At 41.6% G+C, this 24202-nt stretch overlaps 2 protein-coding genes across 7 annotated transcripts in view; one reads left to right on the plus strand and one right to left on the minus strand.

Annotated features, from left to right (window-relative positions):
- Positions 1 to 347: 347 nt before the first annotated feature.
- Positions 348 to 20639, minus strand: arhgef15b (Rho guanine nucleotide exchange factor 15b). Its single transcript, XM_085137673.1, has 16 exons — positions 20327 to 20639; positions 13729 to 14243; positions 10287 to 11249; positions 10139 to 10190; positions 9708 to 9763; positions 7991 to 8259; positions 6523 to 6683; positions 6180 to 6332; positions 5890 to 6019; positions 4477 to 4551; positions 4046 to 4138; positions 3808 to 3962; positions 2697 to 2864; positions 1050 to 1135; positions 858 to 962; positions 348 to 517 (listed from the first exon to the last, which is right to left on the minus strand). The coding sequence occupies exons 2-16, from the start codon at positions 14138 to 14140 to the stop codon at positions 348 to 350; spliced, it is 3048 nt and encodes a 1015-aa protein (XP_084993799.1). The 5' UTR covers positions 14141 to 14243; positions 20327 to 20639.
- Positions 20640 to 20730: 91 nt separating this feature from the next.
- The window catches only part of hdlbpb (high density lipoprotein binding protein b), a 33931-nt gene continuing 30459 nt past the window's right edge, over positions 20731 to 24202 (plus strand). For 3 of the 6 annotated variants that reach the window (XM_085137621.1, XM_085137645.1, XM_085137660.1), the window contains exon 1: positions 20731 to 22921. The gene's annotated coding sequence lies outside the window, so the exon portion shown is untranslated. The other 3 variants (XM_085137637.1, XM_085137652.1, XM_085137628.1) reach the window with 2 other exon arrangements.

A 24202-nucleotide genomic window follows, 5' to 3' on the forward strand; every position in this document is an offset into this window, starting at 1 on the left:
TGTCTGAGCGTACGAGCGTCTGAGCAATGCCATGAATGACTGGCATGTGAGTTTGGCACAGCAGTCTGTGAAGAGGTGTTGGTGTGGGGCTGCACGGAAAACAGGAAGAGGTGGATCCTTGCAGTTAGGGAGATATGTAAGCTAATCCTCTGCTGTCACATACTTTCTGTTTCTTCTGCTGAAGTAGCACATGCTGCAGCAGCTCGAGTGTGTGTCCGCCGTCTCGTTGTGGTCGCCCTTCTGCTTTTACCTTTCATTTCCTGTTTGCTAGAAACTGGCAGCTCACGTGGCGCAGTCCCTGAGTAATTGTCTTTCTCAAAAGTGTCCACGTCATTTACTGTAAACATTTACTGAAGGGTGCGGGTCTTGCTGTTTGCAACCAAAGTTGCGGCTTGCATGACTCTGTAGCGCTCCCGGAGGTTCCTCCTCCTCACGTGTTCGTTTGTGATCTCGATGACATTCGCTACGGGGAACCAGCCCTTCTGACCGTCCGACAGGCGGGTTCCTTCGTACAAGCCTATTCGGGGGGAGGGAGAAAAAAAAGAGGGGAGGAAGGGGAGGAGAGTGGGGAGAGGACAAACAAGGCAAGGGGGAGATATTGGCGGTTTCTACGTCGTTCATGCAAGAAAGTCAAAGCAAATAAACTGCTAAAGCGAGGGTTGGAGGATGGAGGCAGTTATGGGGGTGGAGGCATATAAACAAGCAGAGTGATACAAAGGGAGGTGATACAAAGTCATGTTAGTACATGTAACTTTTTCTGTGTAACTAATGTTAATAATAATAATAATAATTAGTTTCGGTTTCAGCTGCCACAGCTTGTTTTCTAAAAATAAACGTTTCCCACACGATGCTCTTACCCTCGTTGGTTTTGCGGATGACGTTGATGATCTCAGTGGGCTCCAGGTTGAGCTCGTCCGCTTGCTGGGCGATGTACTGCTCCACGCACTGCACCTGAGGACAGTCTGCCATCCACAGACACATATAATTGTAAACTTTCATAACTCGCATAACACTCGGTGTGTGTGAATTTTGTATGCGCTTGTCCTCACCCCAGTCCTCGTAAATCACTTCCTTATCATCTCTCTCTTGGTTGGCGGTGTTGGGGAAAGCTGCCATCCACCTGTCCATGTCTGACCTGTTGATGGAGACGGCCACAGCTTAGTCTCATACCAGTGACGTGTAATTCCCGATGTAGCAGTAGGAAGAGTTTTCACCTCCTTCAAGGTGTGCGGAGCAGAGGTCCACAGAAAACCATAGCAACCTGTTTCTGCTCAACGCCTTTACGAGGCTCAACATGTCCCACAGTCTTCTGAATCTAAAAATCCTCACATTGCATTTTGGCACATCTCTGAAAAATGTTCCCAGCATTGTATTTAGGTTCATTTAAGTTTAGCAAATCACTTTTATAATGGTTTGGTCGAGAGATCTTGAGTTTAACCTTGATATGTCGCCAAAACTACCAGTTAAACAAACAGGCGTGTGTTTGGACTGTGGGAGGAAGCTGGAAATACCAGAGAGAACTCAGACAGACACAAGGAGAACACGCAGGACGCCAGGAGCTTTTTACTGTGCTGTACAGCGCTAACCACTGTACTGGCAAAATGTCCAGAGTGCTCTCCAACTCTCACCCTATGACGGCTCAGACAGGCTTCAGCCTAACTGCAACCCTGAGTTGGATAAGCAGAAGTGGATACACGAATGGATCGACATTAGATGTTTTTGGCCTAAGTACTAAATTTGAAGGATTTATTCCCTGGAGTCACACATTATACTATTAGCATAGTGACCAATATTTGCATTTTACTGTGATGGTGTTAGAGGAAAACTATGTCACCAAACGCACCAACAACACATCCTCAATGTTTAACAGAGAAAAAGTTTTGCATAGAGCATTATGGATTCTCTGGCCTCAATCACATCCTGGACATGTTTTTGATTGCTCTGGATCACATAACACTGGGGATATTTTATAACCTGCAAAAACATCCTAACAATGTTTCCGTCAGATCCTGTTGTCATCAAGTCAAAGTCAGAGAATTTATCAGCAAGGGGCAATTAAGATACATGATACCTTGCCAACCATGCATATAATAAACAAACATCACAATGAAAATTGTTTGAAATGACAAACATCCTTTTTTTAATGTTTAACTTCCCTGTAAGCCGGTTGTAGCAAGTCTGTCAAAATCCAGGACATCAGCTTGTATGCTCTCCAAACTGGCTCCCAGGCATGAATCAGGAGGGCAGGACTTTGCATATGTGTTTGTTGTATTTGGTTCATAATTTCACTTCATTTTTAATGTAGTGTGAATGTTTTTCTTTGTGCTCATAAGCTTTTACTTTGAACAGCTGTTCTTCCAGGGCAACATTTTCAAGGAGTGGCCAGGCAGGAGTGTAATCTAGTTACACTTTTAGGCCAGAACTGTTTCTTGGTGGATCTAATTTCTCATTTCCATCTCACATAACCTTTGAGTAACTCTGATTGGCATGCAGTTCATCTATAATTTTTCCTTTTAGGAAATTAAATGTTTCTTTTACATGAGTCAAATTACCCAATTCATGCTGCTTCTATGCAAACAGCATGAACTACTTGAATTGGACTTTGACTTCATGTCTAGTTTTTCCCTTATTTTCATTCAACATACTGCAGATGTTAGAGTCAAGTACATGCTGTTCACACACACACGACCACTCACTGAGAGGAAGCTTTGATGAGTCGCTCAAACAGGCGTCCCTGGTGGTTTTCCAGCAGTGTGAGATTGAAGCAGTGTTCGAAGGGGCTCCCACTGGTCCCGCTTTCCTCTATTGGCTGCAATTGCACCAGAGAGCGATGGGCATGGTCGAGCACCACAAAACGCTCCGTGCTGTTTGAGACAATGTAGACAAAAAGTAATTACAAGAAAAATATGAGAAGGAAAACGGGTCTAGCAGGAAGCAGGTATAGCGCGTGATGTGTATACTCTTAACGTCTAGCACCTTTGGCACCACCTTCCCTTAAATTTTAGGGAGTTGAAGTTATTTAAACGAGTGATGACACGCATTTAACTCTTTCCCCATAAAGACGACATTCGGCGACCTCCACTGTAACAAGCTCACTATATATCAATAAAGATGTAATAGTTTGGCAAGTATTAGAATAGTTTCTGGGCTTTTCCAAGGGTAGCTGCATAGGCAGAGACCACCCTCACTAATGTCTAATCCACACTGAGTCCTTTTGTTCTATAAGCAGTCCTGAAACATGACAGAAACCACTCGGTTCAGAAAAGAGCTTCAAGGGTTACTCCTAGCAGGATTTCAAGGGGTAAAGAACTAAAGAGTCCATCTTTTTTTTGTGGTCAATGACTCTTTTTCCTGTACTGTGACAACTTGACATAAGACATTAGGTCCATTGCTACATATAGAACATCAATATAAAATATTCAACCAGTGAGAAGAGTGCACAGACCACTCCTCCCCCGTGACTCATTATAATTACTGTTAGTGTTTAATGATTAACCAAAATGTATAATTCTGAATTAGTGCATAAAGCTGAGGCTAGTAAATATCTCCAGTTTACAGATAAGCTTTGATATCCACTGACATCAAGCAACTTTATGTAGCTGTTGTCACAGAAGCAGAAAGATGCATTTATTAACCTGTGAAGGGACTGTGAATGCATCGCTTTGCTGATGTGTACAACATCTGAAAAATTCAGTGTACACTTTAAACTCTAATCAGAATCTAACAGAAAGAATCAATAATGCATCAACGATGGGTCAACAAATTAAGAGCATTTTATGTCGTGTCAGTTTTGTTTTTGAACTTAACCCCTTTTTGGCAGCGATGACAAGCAGGTCGTTGAACAGGAAGAAGTAGACGGGAGTGAACTTTGCCCTCATGTTGAAGAGAGTCGCTCCTTTGGACATTTCCTGGAGCTCTCCCTTTTTCTCCAGATATCGAGTCTGGGAGATGATGGGGATGGCCTGAAGAGGACAGGTGGCATTTACGACTCTTCAAAATAAAAGAGATCACATAAGCTGAATACAAACGTCAACACTGCCGTTACCTTGAGCTTGTCAAACTCCAGTGTCTTAGAGATATGAATCAGCTCCTCCATCTGTTTCATCTTTCCCACCTCTGTGTTACACACATCAATGATCTGAAACAAAATGATGAAATCAGTTAGTAGATCCCTTTTATTTTCACGCTTAAAAAAAAAACAAACAACAACAAAAAACCTCCTCTCAACCGTCCTTGTATAAAACCGTGTGTGTCTCACTTGGAGCATCAAGTTTATTCCTCTGGCTCTTTTCATAAACCTAATCTCACCCTGCCACTGCCCTCAATGGCACCTGTGACTCATTGAGTTGATTCAGTAGGAAATCCTTCATTCAGACAATAGCTAACATCTAATTTCCAGAAGCATACGGCACACTTTAGACTCAAATATGCCGCATTTGCAGGCAGAAGGGCGGTTGAGGAGTGAGGCGTGTTTACCTTGGACACAGAGGCCAAAGCCTTTGAGGCTGTCTGCTCCTCTTTCGTCCCCTCTTTTGTTCTCTTCAGGATGCTCTGAAACAACAAACAACAACTTTCTATTTCTGCAAACAGACAAACAACATTACCAGGAGACATTTTTCCACCAAAACACAAGCAAGGTTGTGAAACTGGGGCGAGGTGAGTCTGTGTGTTTGCTTATAGGTTAAAGGATCAGCGAAGGATAGAGTGTGTAAGATTACGCTGGAATGAGGGCATTCCACACATCCGAACACCGTGATGAACTCGTGCTATTGCCTTTCACTGACCATCAGGAGAGAAGGGTCAGCTATGCACAATGTACTGTGGCGTTTTGTTTGGCACTTAAGTAAAGCACGTAAAGCTTACAAAGGCTGTCACTCATCTGTGAGTTGCTGAGCTTTTTCCTCTCAGGAGAGAAGCAGAAGCAAATAACCAATTTGTCACTCTGTGGCCTAAACATGCACTCACCAGCCACCTAGTTAGTAAGGGCTTCACTAGTACCAGGTTTGACTCCAGTTTGCCTTCAGACCTGGCTTAATTACTTGTGACATAGATTCAACAAGGTGCTGGAAACATTCCTCAGAGATTTTGGTCCATGTTGACATGACAGTTTCACATAGTTGCTGCAGATTTGTCTGCTGCACATCCATGATGTTAATCTCTAGGTTCACCATGTCCTAACGGTGCTCTACTGGTTGACATCTGGTGACTGTGAATCCTGAAATATTTATACAACTGTGTTTATGTTGTTTTGAATGTTGCAGCAGAAACTGAGATTTATCAAGCCTGGAACATTTCTCGCATCTTCTGTTGTTTAATATTGAGCCCAGACAAATTGCAGCCTTAGTTTCCTGTTATCAGGTGACAGGAGCGGCACCTGGTGCAGTCTTCTGCTGCTGGAGCCCATTTGCTTGTGTGTTCAGACATGCTCTTCTGCATACCTTGGTTGTATTGAGATGTTATCTCAGTTATTATTTTGTGGGAAAAATCCCAGTAAATCAGCAGTTTCTGACCAGGCTTGTCTGGCACCAAGAACCATGCCACGTTCAAAGTTGCTCTAATCATCTTTCTTCCCTACTTTGGTGTTCTGTTTGAACTGAGTTGTCTCCCTGTGATTGGCTGATTAGATATTTGAAGTTAAGCCCAGAAAGATGATTCCAATCATGTGGACATTTCTATTGCAATGGGGGAAACCTTTCATCACTCATCAAAGTGAATTGATCATTAATATGTATGTGTCATGAGCACTGATCAATGGCCCTGAATACTGTTGACAGAGAGTTGGGGATTGGCTGCAATTATGTTAACTAACAGTGGAACCAGTGTACCTAATAAAGTGACCAGTGACATATGCTAAGGCATAGAGAGTGAAAACTGGGTGATGCTGCACACCTCAATGAGCATTTTGATGCGTGTTATTCGCTGGAACGGCAGTAGCAAGAAAGACATGAAGGGCAGCCGCTGGCACTGAGGCGACTCTTGGAGACGACTGATTACTGCACTGAACTGCAGGTTGCTCTTCCTGTAAATACACCACAAAAGTAAACATAAGGTAAGACTTTGTCTCCAGTTGACACAGTTGGTACCCTGCCAGCCTGCACTACTTACAATCCTTTCTCATCGTTGCTACGGAAATTCTCAGAAAGTCTGAACCTGATTCAAGTGAAACTCTGGTTACTTACATGAGCTCAGTGAACATCTTTTCCTGGTAGATCTGGTTGCGTACGTAGTCAATGTAGGCGGGGAAGTTGTGCTGGGCATGGTAGTTGATTATATCACAAATGTCAGAGAACACCACGTCCTGAAATATGCGGTCCTCCAAGTCTTTCAAGAATCTGTTCAGTCAGATAACAAATTTTCAGAACTTGCAGAAAACTGTGCACAGGCCCGTTGAACCATAAAGAACAAACTTTACATTCCTGTCCCAGTTTCATCTTCAACAAGTGACCTTGCGGCACTTCAAATCATAAATCACTTTGGAGTTTCTGTTCTTTCTTTATCTCCCTTGACCCTTTTTTTCCTCACCTCTCGCTAACCTCACGGATCCTCAGGATGTTGGAGAAGAGGGTCTTCCTGTCTCTGATGATCATCGTCTCTTCCAACTCCCGGCTCTCCATGAAATGTTCAGTCAGAACATGAAGAGATCGCAAGTAAGAGGCCTCTGATGTCAGGACCTCAAACATACTCTGTCAGGAAGAAGGTGAACAAAGCTGCACATTAAAGGAAATCAAGATGACACAAAAAGCAGGATAACTGCAGTTTTCATGTTTATAGAGGAAATATTTATGATTTATATATGATTTTTTTTTTATAAGTAAGAAGAGTTACACAGGTTGTGAAGGGCTCTTGGGAGCTATTTGTAAACAACTAAAATCCAAGATCATCATTTCAAACAATTGTATGGATGTGTCAGCAAACGACTGTCACCCTCAGATCAGAAGAATCTGATAAGCAAGAACCACCCAGGAACCACCAAGGCTCAAGCCTGTGAGGAACTGGAAACTGCTGAACACCAGCATCCTGTCCACAGTGAAGCCAGTTTCACCATGAACTGAGAGGGTGTCGACCAAGAAATATGTTTCCGCTCCAAAATCAGGCTCAACTGAAATTTACAAATACATGGATAATACACGGAGACCAAGACTGAACTATTTGGCCACGATGACAAGAGGAATGTTTGGAGTAGCAAAGATGAGGAGTTTAAACCTGAGAACACTGTATCAGCTGTTGAGCATGGTAAGCATGGTGGTGGTAGCATCAAGCTCTGCGGCTGCTCTGCTGCCAGTGGTACCAGTATATTGCATAAAGTGGCTCGAATAATGGAAAAAGGACTACCTCCAAATTCTTCAACTTCACCTCAAATCAACAGCTAGATACTTGAAACTTGGACACAGCTGGGTCCTTTAAGAGGATGATCCCAAACACACATCATACTGGTTTTGGGTTAGATAAAGCAAACAAGCATTACGCTTCTGGCATGGCCATTCTTAATGCCCCGACCTCATGTAGACTATGCTTAAAAGACGGATTTATAACACAAAGCAAGCAATTTAAATGAAGCAATTCTGCCCAGAGAAGTAATCAAATATACAGCCAGAATGATGCCAGATGCTTGATGATGGCGATCAAAAATGTCGAGTCAATGTGCAACCTGTCATTTCACTAAATATAAGTGAGGGGTGTATTTAAGCCTGTATCAGTACTTCAAAGGTTATTTACCTTTACAAATTCTGTTACTGGCACTACAGCTTTATAACTAACTGTAAAAGCTTTTCTGAACTTCATACCGGGTGAATCAATATTATGTAATAGCAATGAGTTAGACAGTGTGGCTAAATGGATTCTAATTCATATAAAAGCATTATATTATTCGTTTAAGATGTGTTTTAAAACTTGATCCTGCATCTCAGATTTCTCCTTTCAGCCTTTATTGATTTGTCTTTATGGAGCCTCTCTGCCATGCATTATCATCTCCTCTCCTCCACTCCCTCACCTCCTGGTACTTGCACTGGTCAGAGCTGAGATTCTCCAGCACCCCGCTGTCCCGCACATTTGGGAGTTCCTGCCACAGAGTGCTCTGAGCCGGCGTGGGCACCGGGCTGCCCCTCGGTCCTCCATTACCAGTCCCGAACCCGTTTCCGGGGCGACGACCGAGGTGGTCCATAGCATAGTCCGCACTAGTTTTGCTGATGTTACGGCAAACTGTCTGGCGCCGGATCTCCTTTGTAATGACAGAAGCCCGGTACGTCTGGTAGAGAGGTTCTGAAACAGGGAAAAGAATCAAACATTTTCCTGATTACTACATATATTCATAAACATCAATCACTCTGCTTCCCAGTGGACCTGCATAATCAGTTATCAGTAAACCAAGAACTACTCGTTTAACTTTTTGGTTATGTTTTAGGCTTTCCTTTTCTTTTAGCTTGAATTTTATTGCTACTTTAAAGCTATTCTTCAATTTTCATGCCTTAGCTTTAACACTGTCACCGTCACTCTTTGGCGAAGAGTTTCCCAGCAGCATCACTTCCTGCTGGGAGGTAAAGCCTAAAAAATGTCAGAACTGCATCCTTTTCATTAAAATGCATTCGAGTGACAAATAATAAAGTTATAAATTACTTTGTACAATCAGTGATTTGTTCAGTGAGAGCAAATAAGACAGTGCTGTATATAGTACATGATCTACTGCCTCAGGTACTTTGGAATTAGGACAACATACAATACATCTTAATGGAGTCGATGAAAATACAGATGAATATCATCAGATTCAATCACACTGACGATAATGTGCAAAGAAACTGATTAAATGGAGACAAATATTATGGCTCATAGTAAAATTCACCAAATGTGTTTCCTATTTAAGATACTAGTAATGACATAAACCTGTATCCAATGCAAACGCTTGAAATTGTCTAACTGGAACTACATATCAAAAGTTTTTTGTAGGGACAGAAGCATGTCTAATGACACTCGACATTGAGACCAGTGAAAAGATTCTCATGCTTCAGGATTTCAGCTGCTCAACAGTTCATAAGGACTGTTTTTTAGTGGGTGAAAGGTTTTGCAGGCACTTCCTGTTAGCACCTGTACTCATGTTTTACCAGCCTTGGAGTTTCAGTATGTGGAGAATGTGACAAGGTGACAAGAAAGAGTTTTCCTTAATCTGACGTAATGCAGGTGGCATTTGTTTGTTGCTCCAAAACCTGCATGTGCTCTTGAGCTTTTAGTGGCGCCTTCACAAATGTGACCCAGGCAGTGAATTCCGACTGTACACAAAGACAGCCAGGCAATGACACGATCAGAACAACTGGACTTTCCAATATTTCCAATGTTTTTTTGAATCTTAGCTTCACTGTCTGCAAATATCCTACGAAACTACGTCCAAAAAAAAAATTTGTTTATTTAACAGTTTCTGATGCAAAAATGAAAACTAGACAGCACAGTGTTGCCCCAAATCATCATCCAGCAATCCTCTCAGGTATGATGGCAAAATCCCTGCTCAGCGCAGCCACACATGCCTGTAGGTGTGACCTGACCGACTTTTCCAACTTTAGCCTGTGGCGATAAAGACGTGTGGACTGTGAGCGGATTCTTGTAAATGTAAAGGCATGTTTATCAGAAGTTGAATCATTTATGGACTTGTTTTGGAAACAGGGTTACAGTTGATAGATCTGGGCTTGTTGTGGCTTGTTTGTTTTGAGTGTCAGCCTTACCATCCTGCAGACGAGCGTCGAAAATGAACCCAATCTTCCTCCTGAGAGAATTCCTCCTGTCAGGGGACATGACATTGGAGAAAAGGGTTAACAACTTACAAATGCCCCCTTATTAATCTGTCAATACTCTCAATAATATAAAGGCTGGTTTAAAGGGTAATCCAGGTGAAAATCTTTATTTTTCTTATATAAAGACATTGTGTTAGCTCTTCTCTAAATGCGCTCTACCCTGTTTATCCATTTGTAGCTTGAGCCCTCCTACTGTATTTTTTAGCAGGTTTTACTCAAACAGGAGGGAAAAGCGCCTTTGTTTAAGAGCATCTTCGGAAATATACTGCATATATTTGTGTAATTTTATCTGAGCATGAGGAAAATATAAAATATTTCCACACATATCCTTTTAAAATGGAAAGGTAAAGATGCTGACTCACTTTTCTTCGCTTGTGTCCTCCTTCTCTTCCTCTTTCCCTCCATTCTCCTCCCCTAGTAAAAGAAGACATGGCTGCTTTTAGTTAAACAGACATTACCTGTATGCATCATTCACAGCTCATGTCAGGCGCACATAATCCTCGTTCAGACCTTTTTTCAGTGTGAGGGACTGCGCTGAGGCAGTGCTGAGCCTCCTGGGATCTGCCTTTGGTGGTGGTGGTGCGAGTCTCTGAGGTTGGAGGGAACTGTGTGGAGGTGGAGTGTGGGGTCGCTGAGGGCTCAGTCCAGTGGTGGCGGAGCCACTGGGGGAGGAGGGTCGCAACAAGTGACCCTCCTCCGGTGTGGGCATGGGAAGAGGAATGCCGCCCCTGGGTATTGTTTGGCTACGACTGTCCTGGTTCAAAGGGATCCTCGGGGGGATAGCAGGCGGAACTTCGTCCGGGGTCACTATGGTTTCTCCCTCTTTCTGAAACTCGGATGTGGGATCTGACTGACTGTTGGTCAGTTTGGACCGACGGCCTAGTTTGCACACTTTGATTAGAGGAATATCCAGCTCCTTACACTCGACTGCGTTGTTTTTAGAAGTGGGGTAAATCAATGGAAGCGTGGCCTCGTAAATATTCTCTTCTTCATTTTGGGCACTTCCGTGCTGAATTTGCGGTGACTGCATACGTTTTGGGGGAATGGGGGGAGACCCGGAGCGAGTGATAGCAAGCGAGGCAAGAATGAAGTGAGGACCCGGGTCCGAACGCCTCCTCTGGTTGTCCGCAATCAAAACACTCAACGACTCGTGGAACTTTGCTTTTTGTTTTTTCAACGCCTCATCCTCCTCAATCGCAAAAGTGTCCTCTGTGTCCTCTGCCTCACTGTCCCCTTCATCCACAAACTCTACTTCCTCATCTTCCCAGTCTTCCTCATCCTCCTCTCCACCCTCCTCCCCAACATCTTCCATGTTCACGGGCACCCATATTAGTTTCATGCCAGGCCGCTGGAGGTGGCAGATGCAGCTGCAGTTCGGGGCGCAGCACGGGCTGACAGCCCTGTCATGAGTGTGCTCCGCCTCCACTTTACCTCCTCCAGTAAGCTCAACCTCAACCTCCTTTCCATCAGGCTCTGCGTAAAACATAAGAAACACATGAATTGTTTTGAAATGTTTTCAAAAGGGGAAGAAAGTAAAATCATAGTGAACTTCTCTAATATTTAGTTTCTTCCTTATTTTGCAATTTAAAAAACAAAACAAAACTGAGCTAATGGGTGTGAATGGCTGCTTTCTGCCCACTTCCTGTGTCCTCAGATAGAAAGGTACACTTTCATTAAGAGCTTTGCTTCCCCCCCATCTTCTCTTCCCATAAATGCTTCACACGGACATGCTGCACCGTTGAGTCAGCACGCATCTTCAAATATTCATGGAAACATTTGGAGGATCGCATGGGGGAAAATTCAATACTGACAAAAGGAAATGGAGGATGTGGAGGAAAGAGAGTGGTGAACTGGAAAGATGGTTAAAGGGGTCAGCAAGTAAGCATCTAAAAAAGCTGGGAAATAAAGGACAGTTTTGGAAACTTTCCAGTGTGACGGCCAGTGGGCTGGCCTTGTGTTTTGCTTTTTCTTTTACCTGTTTCTTGCAGGTAGGTGGAGCTGACCCAATTATTGATGCAGCACACCTGAGAGGCCAGTCCCAGTGTATATAAAGACACCTTGACTGAACCAGCAGGGCGCTGGCTTTGGGCTCTGGCTCTCTCTCTCTCTGTCTGGCACCCATCATGTTCATTTGGAAGTTTCAGTTATGGCTGTTATGTCCTTTAAATTGTCTTTAAGTTGCTTTACCTAATTTCATTAAATATGTCTTACAACCTTTAAAAGCCTGTGTGTGGTCTCCCTCTTGATTGTCACTTCCTATGAGCTGGGTTGTGACACCAGTTAAACCATTAAGGACACTGATGCACTTTGCCATGCTGGTGACATCAGCGATGGTGGTGTTGGACCACCTTTATTTCCTGAGAGTTAAACGAGTGGAATCTCCCCAAAACAATCAGATGCACCTACACAGATACCGATTCAGCTCAATACACTGCACAACAGGCGTCCACAAAAGAAAAGATTCACTTACTGCACATTTGATTTGTAACTGGTTATTGGCCACTAGCACATAATCGAGGCACCGGTTGCAAGTTATATTAAATTTCACCAATCACCATTTTCAAATCTTTTTTACACTAGCAAATCTTCTTTGTTAATATTGAAACACAATAAATATATAAACAATTTAAAATGAGCTTATTATCCCTAAACATTTCTTTAACATCTACTCTTCTTCAACTTAAACTCATTTTAATTTTTTTTATTACTGTTGAAGTATCTCACAGTAGAAGATCCTCACTATGTCCCTGTGACATTTCTATTTCAACTCTGTTGTTTATTTATTGTATACTGTGATATTGTTATATTTTGCCCAGGTACTGCAACAGAATAATTTCGCTTTAGATCCATTTTATTTAATCTTTTAAAATGAATGAAATCCCTGTTTTGGGGTTCTTTTGTTTGTTTGTTTTTACTAATGCTGACATAAAAAGATAAAACTTGTGGTTGTTGGGGTGTGCCGGAATAAATTCTGACCCTCCCCTGCCCTAACGGGAATATTTATTTTTAAACTTGACTGCATGCTTTAGCCATATTCACTCAAAGACTCAGTGAGGTCATGTTTAAATGTTTTCTGTTTGAACAAGGAAGCAAAACAAGGGAAGTGATATTGTATGTTGGAATGGAAAATTCAAATCTCACATCAGTACCAATGCAACTTAATTTCTTTGGGTTTCTTCTCAGTTGAGTTTCACCATGATACACCAAAGAAAAGTGTCACTGCAGCTTAAACAAAGAGAGAGATCCCTCTAGGATCCCTCTGTCTTTTCCAACGGAAAGTAAACACAGCACACCTAACTTTTTGCTTTCACATTCCTTGCTCTCAAGAGCACGCACACACACAGGATCAGCTGACTGACTTCTTTTATGGGACAGACCATTCAAACACAACCACACCTCAGAGCTCACTGATTACGCTGCACATTTGACTTTACACATTTAACACTCATATGCCAAGTTGTTAAATGCGCACACACACACACACACACACACACACACACACACACACACACACACACACACACAATTTTTGCATCAGACAAAATGTCTAATAATTCATGTGTGATCTTATGCTACACTAAGTCTGTGAAACTAGCCTAATTATGCTAACTGTGCGTGTGAAGGGACATAAAGACAGGAAATCATAACATCACAAGATAAAACAATTACTGCTGTCATCTGATCTTTGACCAGCTGTTGCAAGAGATTTTTTTAATTGGAGGTAAATGTTTAAACACGTTTAGTTTCTAGTAAATCAGGTGACACTTGCTTTTGATATGAAACTGCATTAAGAATGCATTTCTGCTTCTTTTAAACACTAACCTTACTGCACTCTGATCATCTTTATATCTGTGCCAAAACCTGTAGTTTAACTCCAATCAACAGAAATTAAAATAATAAATTAAACTCAAGATAGAGGTATTTCTCCCATATACTTCTCCCAAAGCTTTACCTGATCGGCCTCCTTCCACGCTGCTTCTGTCCCCCTCCTCTCCTCCCCCAAGCTCCTTCTGTTTCTTCGCCAAGCGGCTCCTCTTCTTTGGTAGCGGCGGTGCTGCCTGCTCTGCCTCCTTCTGAAGCTGCAGTCTAACCCGGGGTTTGGGCTTTATCGTAGGAGGCCTCTTGGACTGTCTAACTGGCTTGACTTCTGCAGTACCATTGGTGGCCGGTTCCAACCTTTCGGTGGACTCCTGCTTGCTGAACTGGTTCACAATCCTCTTGACCTTCCCTCCAGAGCGTCTGACATTGCTGTCCCTCTCTAAAAGAGGAGGGGAACTGCATTGTGGTTTTGGAGGAATCTCCGGCCTTGGCTTGGCCTCGGGTTTGAAGGGAGAAGTGGATGTCGGCGGTTCCTGGACGGACATGGTGGCAGGAAGGACGACGTCTCTTCTGATGTGCTTCACTCCCTGCCCTGACCTATCAAAGGCCAGGCTTTTGTGACTGTTAATGTGAGCGTGTCATCATCTCCTGAGGAGTAAAAAGAAATAAATGTTTACAGAGAGGAAATCGATGTTACATAACTCGGTATGTGAATACCAGCGCTGAGTAGGACTTTGAGTTCTTATGTAGAAACCCCCCTCTGCAAGGCCACAGAAGAGAATGAACTTTACACTGTAATAAGCTCATTAGTTTCTAGCAACTGTATGGTGACGGTAGAGAGTGTTTTAGCTGCTCCTAAAGAAACATCCTGCACTGCACAGTGTTTATTCGCTGTTTTAATGGCTTCAGAACAGGGATGCTGGGCATACCTGATGTCAGTAGCAGCTACGCAAGGCCTTTTCTTATAAATAGAAGAACTTCTGTGCAGAGGAGCAGTGTAGATGCAGAAATACAAATAGCATTTCTTCTTTTGTGTGCTGTATCTGTGTAACGAGCCCCCATGATCATGTGATCAAGTTACACCAGTTCAGTTTGATTAATAGTTAATATTAATGCATCAACAACCACTCAACCGTCTCCCGTGTTGACTTGCCAGCTTCAAAGCCTCACACACATCTGTGTTCAGAGAATGAGCACATCCTCGACAGTTGTGTTTTCCTCCCTTCACAAATATCACCATCACTCGTGTATTACTCAACTTAAAAAAAAAAAGTTAATTAGGGATGTTAACTGGAGTACTTTACAGTTGTGAAAACGTTGGTCTCTCACACATACACCCTGACGTCACGCCTGCAGTAAATCTGCAGAGACCTAATCTTTTAAATAGAGAAACTCGAGGAAGTTTCCATATTCAAAGCACTCTGGTCATTCAAATGAAGCGAATAAACCAGAGCTTTTTTAAAAAGTGTCTATAAAAAGAAACGTGATGACAGCAATGTGGTAGTCCCTTTCCATTCTGGGTGACCAAATGTCCACGCTGCAGATTCCTCTCACCATATGGTTTTTTTTTTTTTTTTAAATGTGCCTGTTTGTGTGCGCGACAACTGATGCAATAGCAAATCAAAGCAAGCTTAGTCATGCACTGAGTCATGAAGAAAAGAGATCCTGAAAAACACGTTATTTCTGCACTGCTTTGTATATCGCTTTGGTGAATAAATTGAGCGTGTAGCTGCAAGCATTCCGATTTTCTAGACCGTTTTAACTCTGCGGTTACACTTTTGATTAGCTGGTTAATCTCTCGAGCATTTAAAATGCTGACAAATCCATGTTTATGTGGTGCTGTAAGCAGGAGCGTCTCGTAAATGACTCATAGATGAGCAAATATGGATTACTTGTTAAGTTTTAACAAGATTTATGGAAGCCAAAAGAGTAACTGATCATAAGTCACCTTAAGCACAGCTGATTCACTTTTCGCTTTAGCAGATTATTAAAGGGCCAGTCCACCAAGTTTACAAGTGGAAAGAGACACAACCTTTAGCTGGGGTTACCGAGGAGCAGCTTTCCAGGAGCAGCTTAGGCTTGAAGACTGTACTGCACAGTGAGGGTCTTATCAAAGAGATTCAATTACTATAATTACTATACTAATTATTGGAGTGCTCCTTGTTGTGACAATCTGCAACCCTGTGTTTACACGTTGATTGTTTTCAGTGAAAACCACAGTTATGATGAGTTTTTACACTCGCTGGTCACTTCGTTACGTACACCTTTTCAATTAATGCCAATATTTAACCAATCAATCATGTGGCAGCAATTCATTCAACCCAATTATGCATGTCGACAGAGTTAAGATGACCTGACGAAATTCAAACTGAGCATCAGAATGAGGAAGAAAGGTGATCTAAGTGGCTATGAATGTAGCATGGTTATTGGTGCCAGACTGGCTGGTCTGAATATTTCAGAAACTGCTGATCTACTCTTTCCACACAGACATCTCTAGGGTTTACAGAGAACATCAGAAAAAACACAAAATATTCAGCGGCAGTGCTCTGAGTGAAAATGTCTCATTGATGTCAGAGGAGAATGCCCAGGCTGCTTCGACCTAATAGGCAACAACAAGCACTCGTCACACACTGAGGTATGCAGAAGAGCAACTTTGAATGCTCAACACATAAAACCTTGAAGCAGCAGCAGAAAACCACATTGGGTCCTATCAGCTAAGAACAGAAAGCTGAGGCTTGGAAAGTAGAAGATTAGAAGTTTGCTGTCTGGTCTCATGACTCTTGATTTCTGGTTTGACATTTGGCTCTCAAAGTCAGAATTTGGTGTAAACTACATGAAAGAATGGATCCATCCTGTCTCATCAACAGTTAAGACTGCTGGTCTAATGGTGTGAAGCTATTTTCTTATCACACTTTGCCTCTTAGTACCAACTGAACATCGTTTAAACACCACAGCCTCCCTGAGGATTGTTGCTGACCATGTCCTTTATAACCACAGTGTGCTGCTGATAGCTGTTTCTACCAGGATAACACCTCGGCCTCTCTGAAATCTCAAAAGTCTGAGCAATGTTTCCCCACATTAAAATATTTGTATATTTTATGTATATATGTATATTAAGGATTGTATATACATGTAAAACATATTTTACTGTAAAAACTGTTGTTGGAACCATACTGAATTTAACCAGATAAACATGAAGAGAGAGAATGTATAGTTTGCAAACAGCTTACAAACAGCCATTATAATTCATCAGACAATGAGAATAGGACAAATCAACAATTGACAATGACTAATTAATATTGTGCTGAACACAGTCTGACTCAGTAACTACATCAGTGTCAACTGTTTACTATCATAGCCAAGTGGCTAGCAAACGTACACAGAAGTTTTCACTATCCCTACTAATTTATGTTATCTTGTTGTATCTCTGTTGTGGTCAGTGCCATCCTCTATGCTGTTGCATGCTGGGGCAGCAGGTTGAGGGTCACAGATGCCAACAGATGAAATTAACTGATCCACAAGGCCAGTAATGTTGTGGGGATGGAGCTGGACTCTGTTTGGGTGGTGTCAGAGAGGTAGATGTTGTCCAAGATAAGGGCAATCATGGATCATACCTCCCACCCACTCCATGACGTACTGGCTAGCCACAGGAGCACGTTCAGCGAGAGACTGAGATTACCAAAAAGCACCACTGACCGACACAGGAAATCATTCCTGCCCGTTGCCATCTCCCTGTACAACTCCTCCATCTAACACACTGAACACTGCTGTAGTGGCATTTCCTTTGTTTGACAAACCAAACATCCCACAATTAAAAGTCCACAAGCCACTGCTGCACTGAGATAATATTTTGTATGCAGGCAAAAGAAGTCCACTGTCCAACCTTGAAGGTTGCGTTTTTATGGTTCATTCATCCAGTTTGGCAAACAATAACAAGATCCATTTTTTGTTACATCCTGCTGCTTCTCCTGCTCTGGTAAAAAAAAACATAGGCCCACCCCAGTGCATGCTGGTCCTATACCAGTCTCTTTATTTATAGAAACAAAATGGTCCTACAGCTCTTACTGACTAATTTAACAAGGTAAACACCAAACAAACAAAACACTGAAACAAATATTAACCTACAAATAAACTTGTAAATAAACCCCAAAATATAAGTGAACTAACAACAAACTTTAACAAATTTCAAAATAATAAAAATAAAGAACAAATAGCTCCAACGACTGCAATAATTACACCCTTTTTACACACACTCTTTTCTACTCTGTAATATTCTTGCCAATTTTCTTGATATTTATTTATAACCACCTCTGTTAATTCTTGATATTTATAACTGAGTGATCTGTATATATTAGTGCTATTTCTTAAATGTGTAAAATCTGTAACATAATGTATTGTTTGGAGTTTAGTCTGTTACTGTTACTATTTTTACCATTTCTTCTTGGAGCAACTGTAACCCACATAATTTCCTTAGGGATTAATAAAGTATTCTGATTCTGATTGTTTCAGGATGACCTGCCATTATCCAATGACACGTCTGCTTTGCTCGTTTCTCCTCCTCTACTTTTCTCTTTTTTCTAAACTGAGCACCTGATGGCTTTGAACTTTTCTTGTCCATCTTCCATTGGTTTTAATTTTGCACTCCAGTATGAACACCCATCCCCCAACCCGAGGATCACCACAACATAACCTAATAGACCTACACCTTACACACCCCTCCCCTTTCGGCCGGTTGTGTGTGAGACTTTAAATCATCAAACTGTAAATTATACATTTTAAATTGTTATTGATCCCTTTACCCCTACGCCTAAAGTGTATATTTATTTTCTTACTCTTCTTATAGTTATTGTTTGTTTACTTGCACTGCTGTAACTGGAGCCTCGTCGTCTCGTCTCTCTATATACTGGACTTTATGTAGCGGAGATGACAATAAAGTTTACTTTGGGAAGGGCGCCCTCCCCGCAAATGGGCGGCAGAAAACTGATAGGTGCCTATGCCATCTCCAAAATGTGCTGGCTGATGTCGGGGCAGCATGAGTACGAGCAACTTCTTTTGGAGATGCCCGTGGTACCGCCCCCACCACGCAACCGCCCATGTCGCCCCTATCAAAAACCACTATTGACGACAGTTTTAGTGTAGTTTTAATAAAAGATTGAAGGCTTGGTATAATAAATACATAAGCTGTTCTGTCTCAGGGAAACCACATTTTAAAGATATTTGTCATCTTTATTATACTTACACATGCAAACAGACAAGTCACTGTGACCATAATAGCTCCTTGACTCAGAATCTGACTAAAGTCAACCGCACACAAACACCAGTAGACAGTTGTTACTGAAAGAGTGCACCAGCTAGTCAGACAGGTTTGGAGGGCATGTACACGATGCACAGCTTTAAACAAGGAGACAGAAAAGCAAGAGTCTCACATTTCAACAAGGTAAATCAAACAGCGCTACACAACAATCACCCCCCTAACCCCATCCTTGTCTTATGTTTCTGTGTCACGTTATGTGTTTTTTGTTTTTTTGAGTTTTTAAGTACTTTACAGTTCTTAGAAATATGTTGAGGTATAATTCAGAATTAGAAGCATTAACCCATCAGGAGCTGTAGCAGTGTGTGTGTGTGTGTGTGTGTAGAAGCAGGTCTTTCCACATCTCACTCCAGTTATCATCACCGTCCACAGGAGTAACTTATAAACCTTTAACAGGAGGGTGTGTTTGCTCACAAAGAACTTGTGTAGACGTTAAAATAAAACACTCTAATGCACTTGCAGATAAAACAACACACTTTAAGGTCATGTTCCAGACATTGCTTTCTTTCAAGCAGTGGCCAACAGATTTCATCTCTTTTGTGTACATTTCTGTTGACCTGTTTAGCTCAATAGCTGCATGCTCCAGTCTGCTGGACCATACAGATGCTCAGGCTGGGTCAGTGGGCCACTCATTCATTTCACTCAGTGTATTTATCCTGTAAATCCAATACATATCAGATATGGTGTCATCCCCTAAATCAATCCAGCTTGAGAACAATACTTAAGTGCCTTTAGAGAGGACGTCCATTAGCACAGTGTTCTGTGTGTGTGTGTCCACATTATGCCATCTGGTCTGAAGCCTAATGGATTGAGTGTGTATATAAATTGGGTATGGGGGCTTTAAGAGAGTCTCTCTACCTCAGCAGCATCAATACTTGTGATGTGGATGGAAGCTCCACGTTGGCCAGGAAGAGGAGACAGGAAAAGGTGTGCCAGAAAGGAAAACATACACACACAAACAGCGCGGTGGGCTCTCATGGAGATCGAAAGAAACAGAGTTGGTTGATATGAGGAGAGAGCATACTACCATGAGGTTATGAATAGGCTATATAAAAATGCCCACATTAAGACCCGCCAGATGTGGATGATCCTACAAAGAAGCATGATTTTACTGTGAAAAACAATCTTCTTATGTAGTGAATACAAAACAATCACTGTTTATAGACTAGAGCACTTAATGGACTTATGAGTCCATAACAGTCTCTGAAATATAATCTGAAAAGATAGCATAAAACCACAGAAAACTCTGCGCTAATACGGTCTTTAAAATAACCACAGTTAAGTTTAACACTGTCACTGTATCCCAACATATTCCACAGAAGGAACAGGTGCTCGCGGAATCCAGCAAAGTGCACCTGTTAAAATGCCAAATATAGACAAAATCTCCATATAAAATATAATTACACAGACAGAAACTCACCAGTGTTGTTGAAGACGGGTCTGAATGTTTCTCCTCAGTCATTCGGCTTTAGTGCTCGAAGTCCAACATACTCTGCTTATGTTTTGTAAGAAAATCGAAAGCTTCGAGATTAAAAACCTGTCCACAGCTCACCTACATCAATGAACTTTAAACTGTGCTCGCGCACGAGAAGAAATAAATCGGTAGTTAGACAGGTTGTTAGCAACAAATATCCAATAAAAACAAAACCAGTTCAGTTCATTGTTGACGGGCTTGCTGCCTGAGCACCCATCACCCCTCTCTTGTTGTCTCGCCTTTGTTACCAGTAGAATATGAGAGGTAAAGAAGGAGTGCAGCTGCCCCCGAGAGCTACTGCTGCCAAGCTAACAGTAGATAACTGCAGCTTCCGGTACTGTTTTTCCAAAATAAAACTACAGCTTAAAAACGTAAGGTGGGGGATGACTACAAAATCAGCAACTGCGCGAATTAATATAGTGTGTATATGATGTATATATTGGGTATATACAGTCTTGGTTCAAAAAATAAATATTTTAGTTTGAAATTGTAACATTGTCTAAAAATATAATTAGATACTACGTCACACAACATGCCCTTAACCTTAGCTAAAACTCCGTGTTTCGTGTTTGGACTTGGATTGGGATTAGTTGTTATCGGACTCTTACTGTGAAAATATTTAGTGGACGTTTATTGAAACTTTGCGCATATTTGGTCTTCCAAAACGAATAAGGCAAATGTTTTACTTCTGATTTATTTACGCGTGATAGTGTTGGTGTAAAACCAGCACAGGTGTCAAAAAAGCAGGTGCACCTGAACTTTTTTTTTGTCTCCTACCCCCACCTAGTGTCTGTTTTTTGAACTGCAATAAACCGTCCATTATTAGATCCGAGCGATCAGTCCAGCCGCACCACACAACACGTAAAGTGGGCTTTATATGTCATGTTGAGGTTAGGATAATGTGAGGTGAGTGGTTTGTTTTGGGGTAGGAGTGGAGGACATAATTGGTGGCCTAATGTCCCTTGTTAATAATTTGAATTCGCCGTTAATATTTATTGAACTATTAGCCTATCACATAATTTTGAGACAGTCTCTTCGCAAATAAAATACTTTTCGGAACACTGGAGTTGACTTGTAGTCTGATTTGTTGTTGTTTGTGTTTTGTTTGTTTTTTCTCTAATCCACAGAGGCTCAAAATTATATAGTCTTGCGTAGTCTTTTAACTTAACAAGACCGAATCCTGATCTCGTTAGTGATAGTGATAGTTTTCCGTCGTCATGAACTGAGAGGGGGCAAACAAAGAAAGAAGCCCCTACTCCAAAATCAACACTATTAAACTCAAATTAAATTTACAGTTGCGCACACTGACAACCAAATGCCTTCTGGTGAAAAGTTTTGTGGTCAGACGAGTAAAAGATTAAGCTACTTGGTCACGATGACAAGAGGTATGTTTGAAGGAGTGAATGTGAGGCTTTCAAACACAACAGCACTGTACCAGCTGTCGAGCACGGTGGTGGTGGTGGTGAAATAGTTCTCTGGAGCTGTTTTGCTGCCAGTGCTACTGACACATTGGATAAAGTGGCTGGAATATTGAAGAAGGACTACCTCCAATTTTTTTAACTTCATCTCAAATCAACAGATGCGTTAAACTTGACCATAAAAGTTAATGTTAATAATAACAACATTAATTTGTATTATAATAGAAGCTTATTGACGGCTACCAAAAGCATCTTGTTGAAGTGCAAGTTACTAAGGGACATTTAACCAAATATTTGTAGGGACATATATATATATTGAGCCCGTATGTATAGTTTTGATTCTGTGTGGATGAGAGAAATCTAAAAGAAATTCAAACTTGTGCACCCAATTTTTGATTTTTAAAGTCAATAAAGATTTATCCTATACGATCGTTCCACCCTGGAAAAAAAAGCCAAAAATTACCATGGCATTCATGGATGGAAATTTCCAACCACAACTATACCTAACCTGTTTTAGTTTAAAGTTTGACCTATTGAAAATCCATAATGTTAAGTTAGCTTACAAACAAGTAACTTAATATCCTTTAAACATGATTTACATACACACAAAGTGACATTTATCTTATTTGGAAAATTAAAAAAACAAAAAAACAAACAAAAAAACAGCAGTATTTTATTTAGTTGTACGTGATCGTTTTTGCACTCCAGGTCAGACATTTGTAGACTTCAGGAAAAGTATGATGCGCGGACTCCTGAAAAGCATGCTAGCCATTATGAATGAGAAGTAGAGCCGGTCAGTTTGATGGACGTGAGAAGCTGCAATGGCTAATAACATACAAAAAAAATTAAATTACTGATAACCAATCAGAAAACCATATGCAAATATCATGCGGTTAAATTTCACAGTCAATTGAGCTGAGTGAGTCTAATTTCAAGAGGACCTATTTAACTCGGATGCTCGTGCCGCGCAAAGATACTGCGGCATTTCCTTTATACTCGTTGAGTCGCAGCGCTTGGTTGGTATCGCTCCGCCGGCAGAGGAAATGCTCCTAGACCAATCACATCTGTGTTTACACCATCACCTGTCAAACACACACCCTCTGGTAGATTTTCTCTTTGAAAGGTAGGATTTCTATGTTTATTTTATCTTTACTTTTTAATGCACATATGAATGCATTGGGGGGAGTTAAAGTGTAGTTACGGTGGCGATAGAGTCGGTTCGCCTGCAAGCGACAAGCAGCCGGGATAGCAAGGTTAGCGTCCCGAGAGCCAGCGAGCTGGAGCTGGTTATCCGTCCGCCTGGCTTGTTTTTTAGCCGATTATCAGAAAGTCCTTGCGCCTAATCGTGTCTGGCTGAGGTCGGCGCGAAGCGATGCGTGTTAGCTCAGCGAAAGTGGCTTACTAATATTTTGAGACCTATAGTTTGCTTTTAACCGATGTTAGTTAGTTAGTTAGGACCAGCCGTGCAGTGCGTCCTCAAGCTAGCAAGAAATACATCAGTCGGCTGGAGAAAGGTGCGTTTAGCGAAGCGGTTAGCTAGCACCGTGCACGGCTGCCTTTTTTATTTAGCTGCTGCGACTGATAGTTATAATGGTGCTCCTATTTCCTCCGTTTGTTTCTAGTTTTCTCGCCTAATGTTAGCAAACTAACATCGTGGAAGCAGGTGGTGACCCACAGTGGGAGCCCGTTTAACCCCCACAACCCTCTGCGTGCTGCGAAGCACCACCACCACCATAACGGAAAGAGCATCTACTGCCAAAAGTCCCGCTTTTAAAACGTTCATTGTGGTCAAACCCACTTGTGTAATAGCTCCAAAATGTACCTGAAGTTAAATGACCCTAGACGGTTACATTACATTGTAATTGCATTAATTATTGCTGCTTCATTAATGTGTAAAGACGCATTTAGCGAGGAGCTAATTTCAGCTGCTTACATTATTGTGTCTCGGATAGTTTGATCTGTAAGAGTGCTGCACGTCCATAATGTATAAGCTCTTCAAAAGATTGTTTTTATGTTTGCTCCCACTGTGTAAAGTCTGAGGGTATCTTAAGACCCCACTGTCACTTAAGTATCCCTTTTATTTCCCCTTAAGTAGCTTCAATGTTAAAATGGTATTATGCTGTAATTGCTCTTTTAGCTTATTCCATCCCGCACAAATATGATCCTGAAATATGACATTTAAAATGGCACTGCTCCTGTATCTGACCAGCTAGTTGCTGTTGGACCAAAGCTATTAAACACACTTTCAAGAGACACTGCAGCTTTGCTTACAGGGCAAAAAAAAAAAAAAAGTAGTGGGGCATCTATTTTTTTTATTTATTTTTTGTCACATGTGGTGTTTGGAAGCATTTGGTCTCAGGTTTCCTTAGCTGTTGAATTTGTGAAATCTCAGAGGGAGGATTGT

This window comes from Neolamprologus multifasciatus, chromosome 3, assembly GCF_963576455.1.
Source record: "Neolamprologus multifasciatus chromosome 3, fNeoMul1.2, whole genome shotgun sequence".
Classification (NCBI taxonomy): Eukaryota; Metazoa; Chordata; class Actinopteri; order Cichliformes; family Cichlidae; genus Neolamprologus; species Neolamprologus multifasciatus.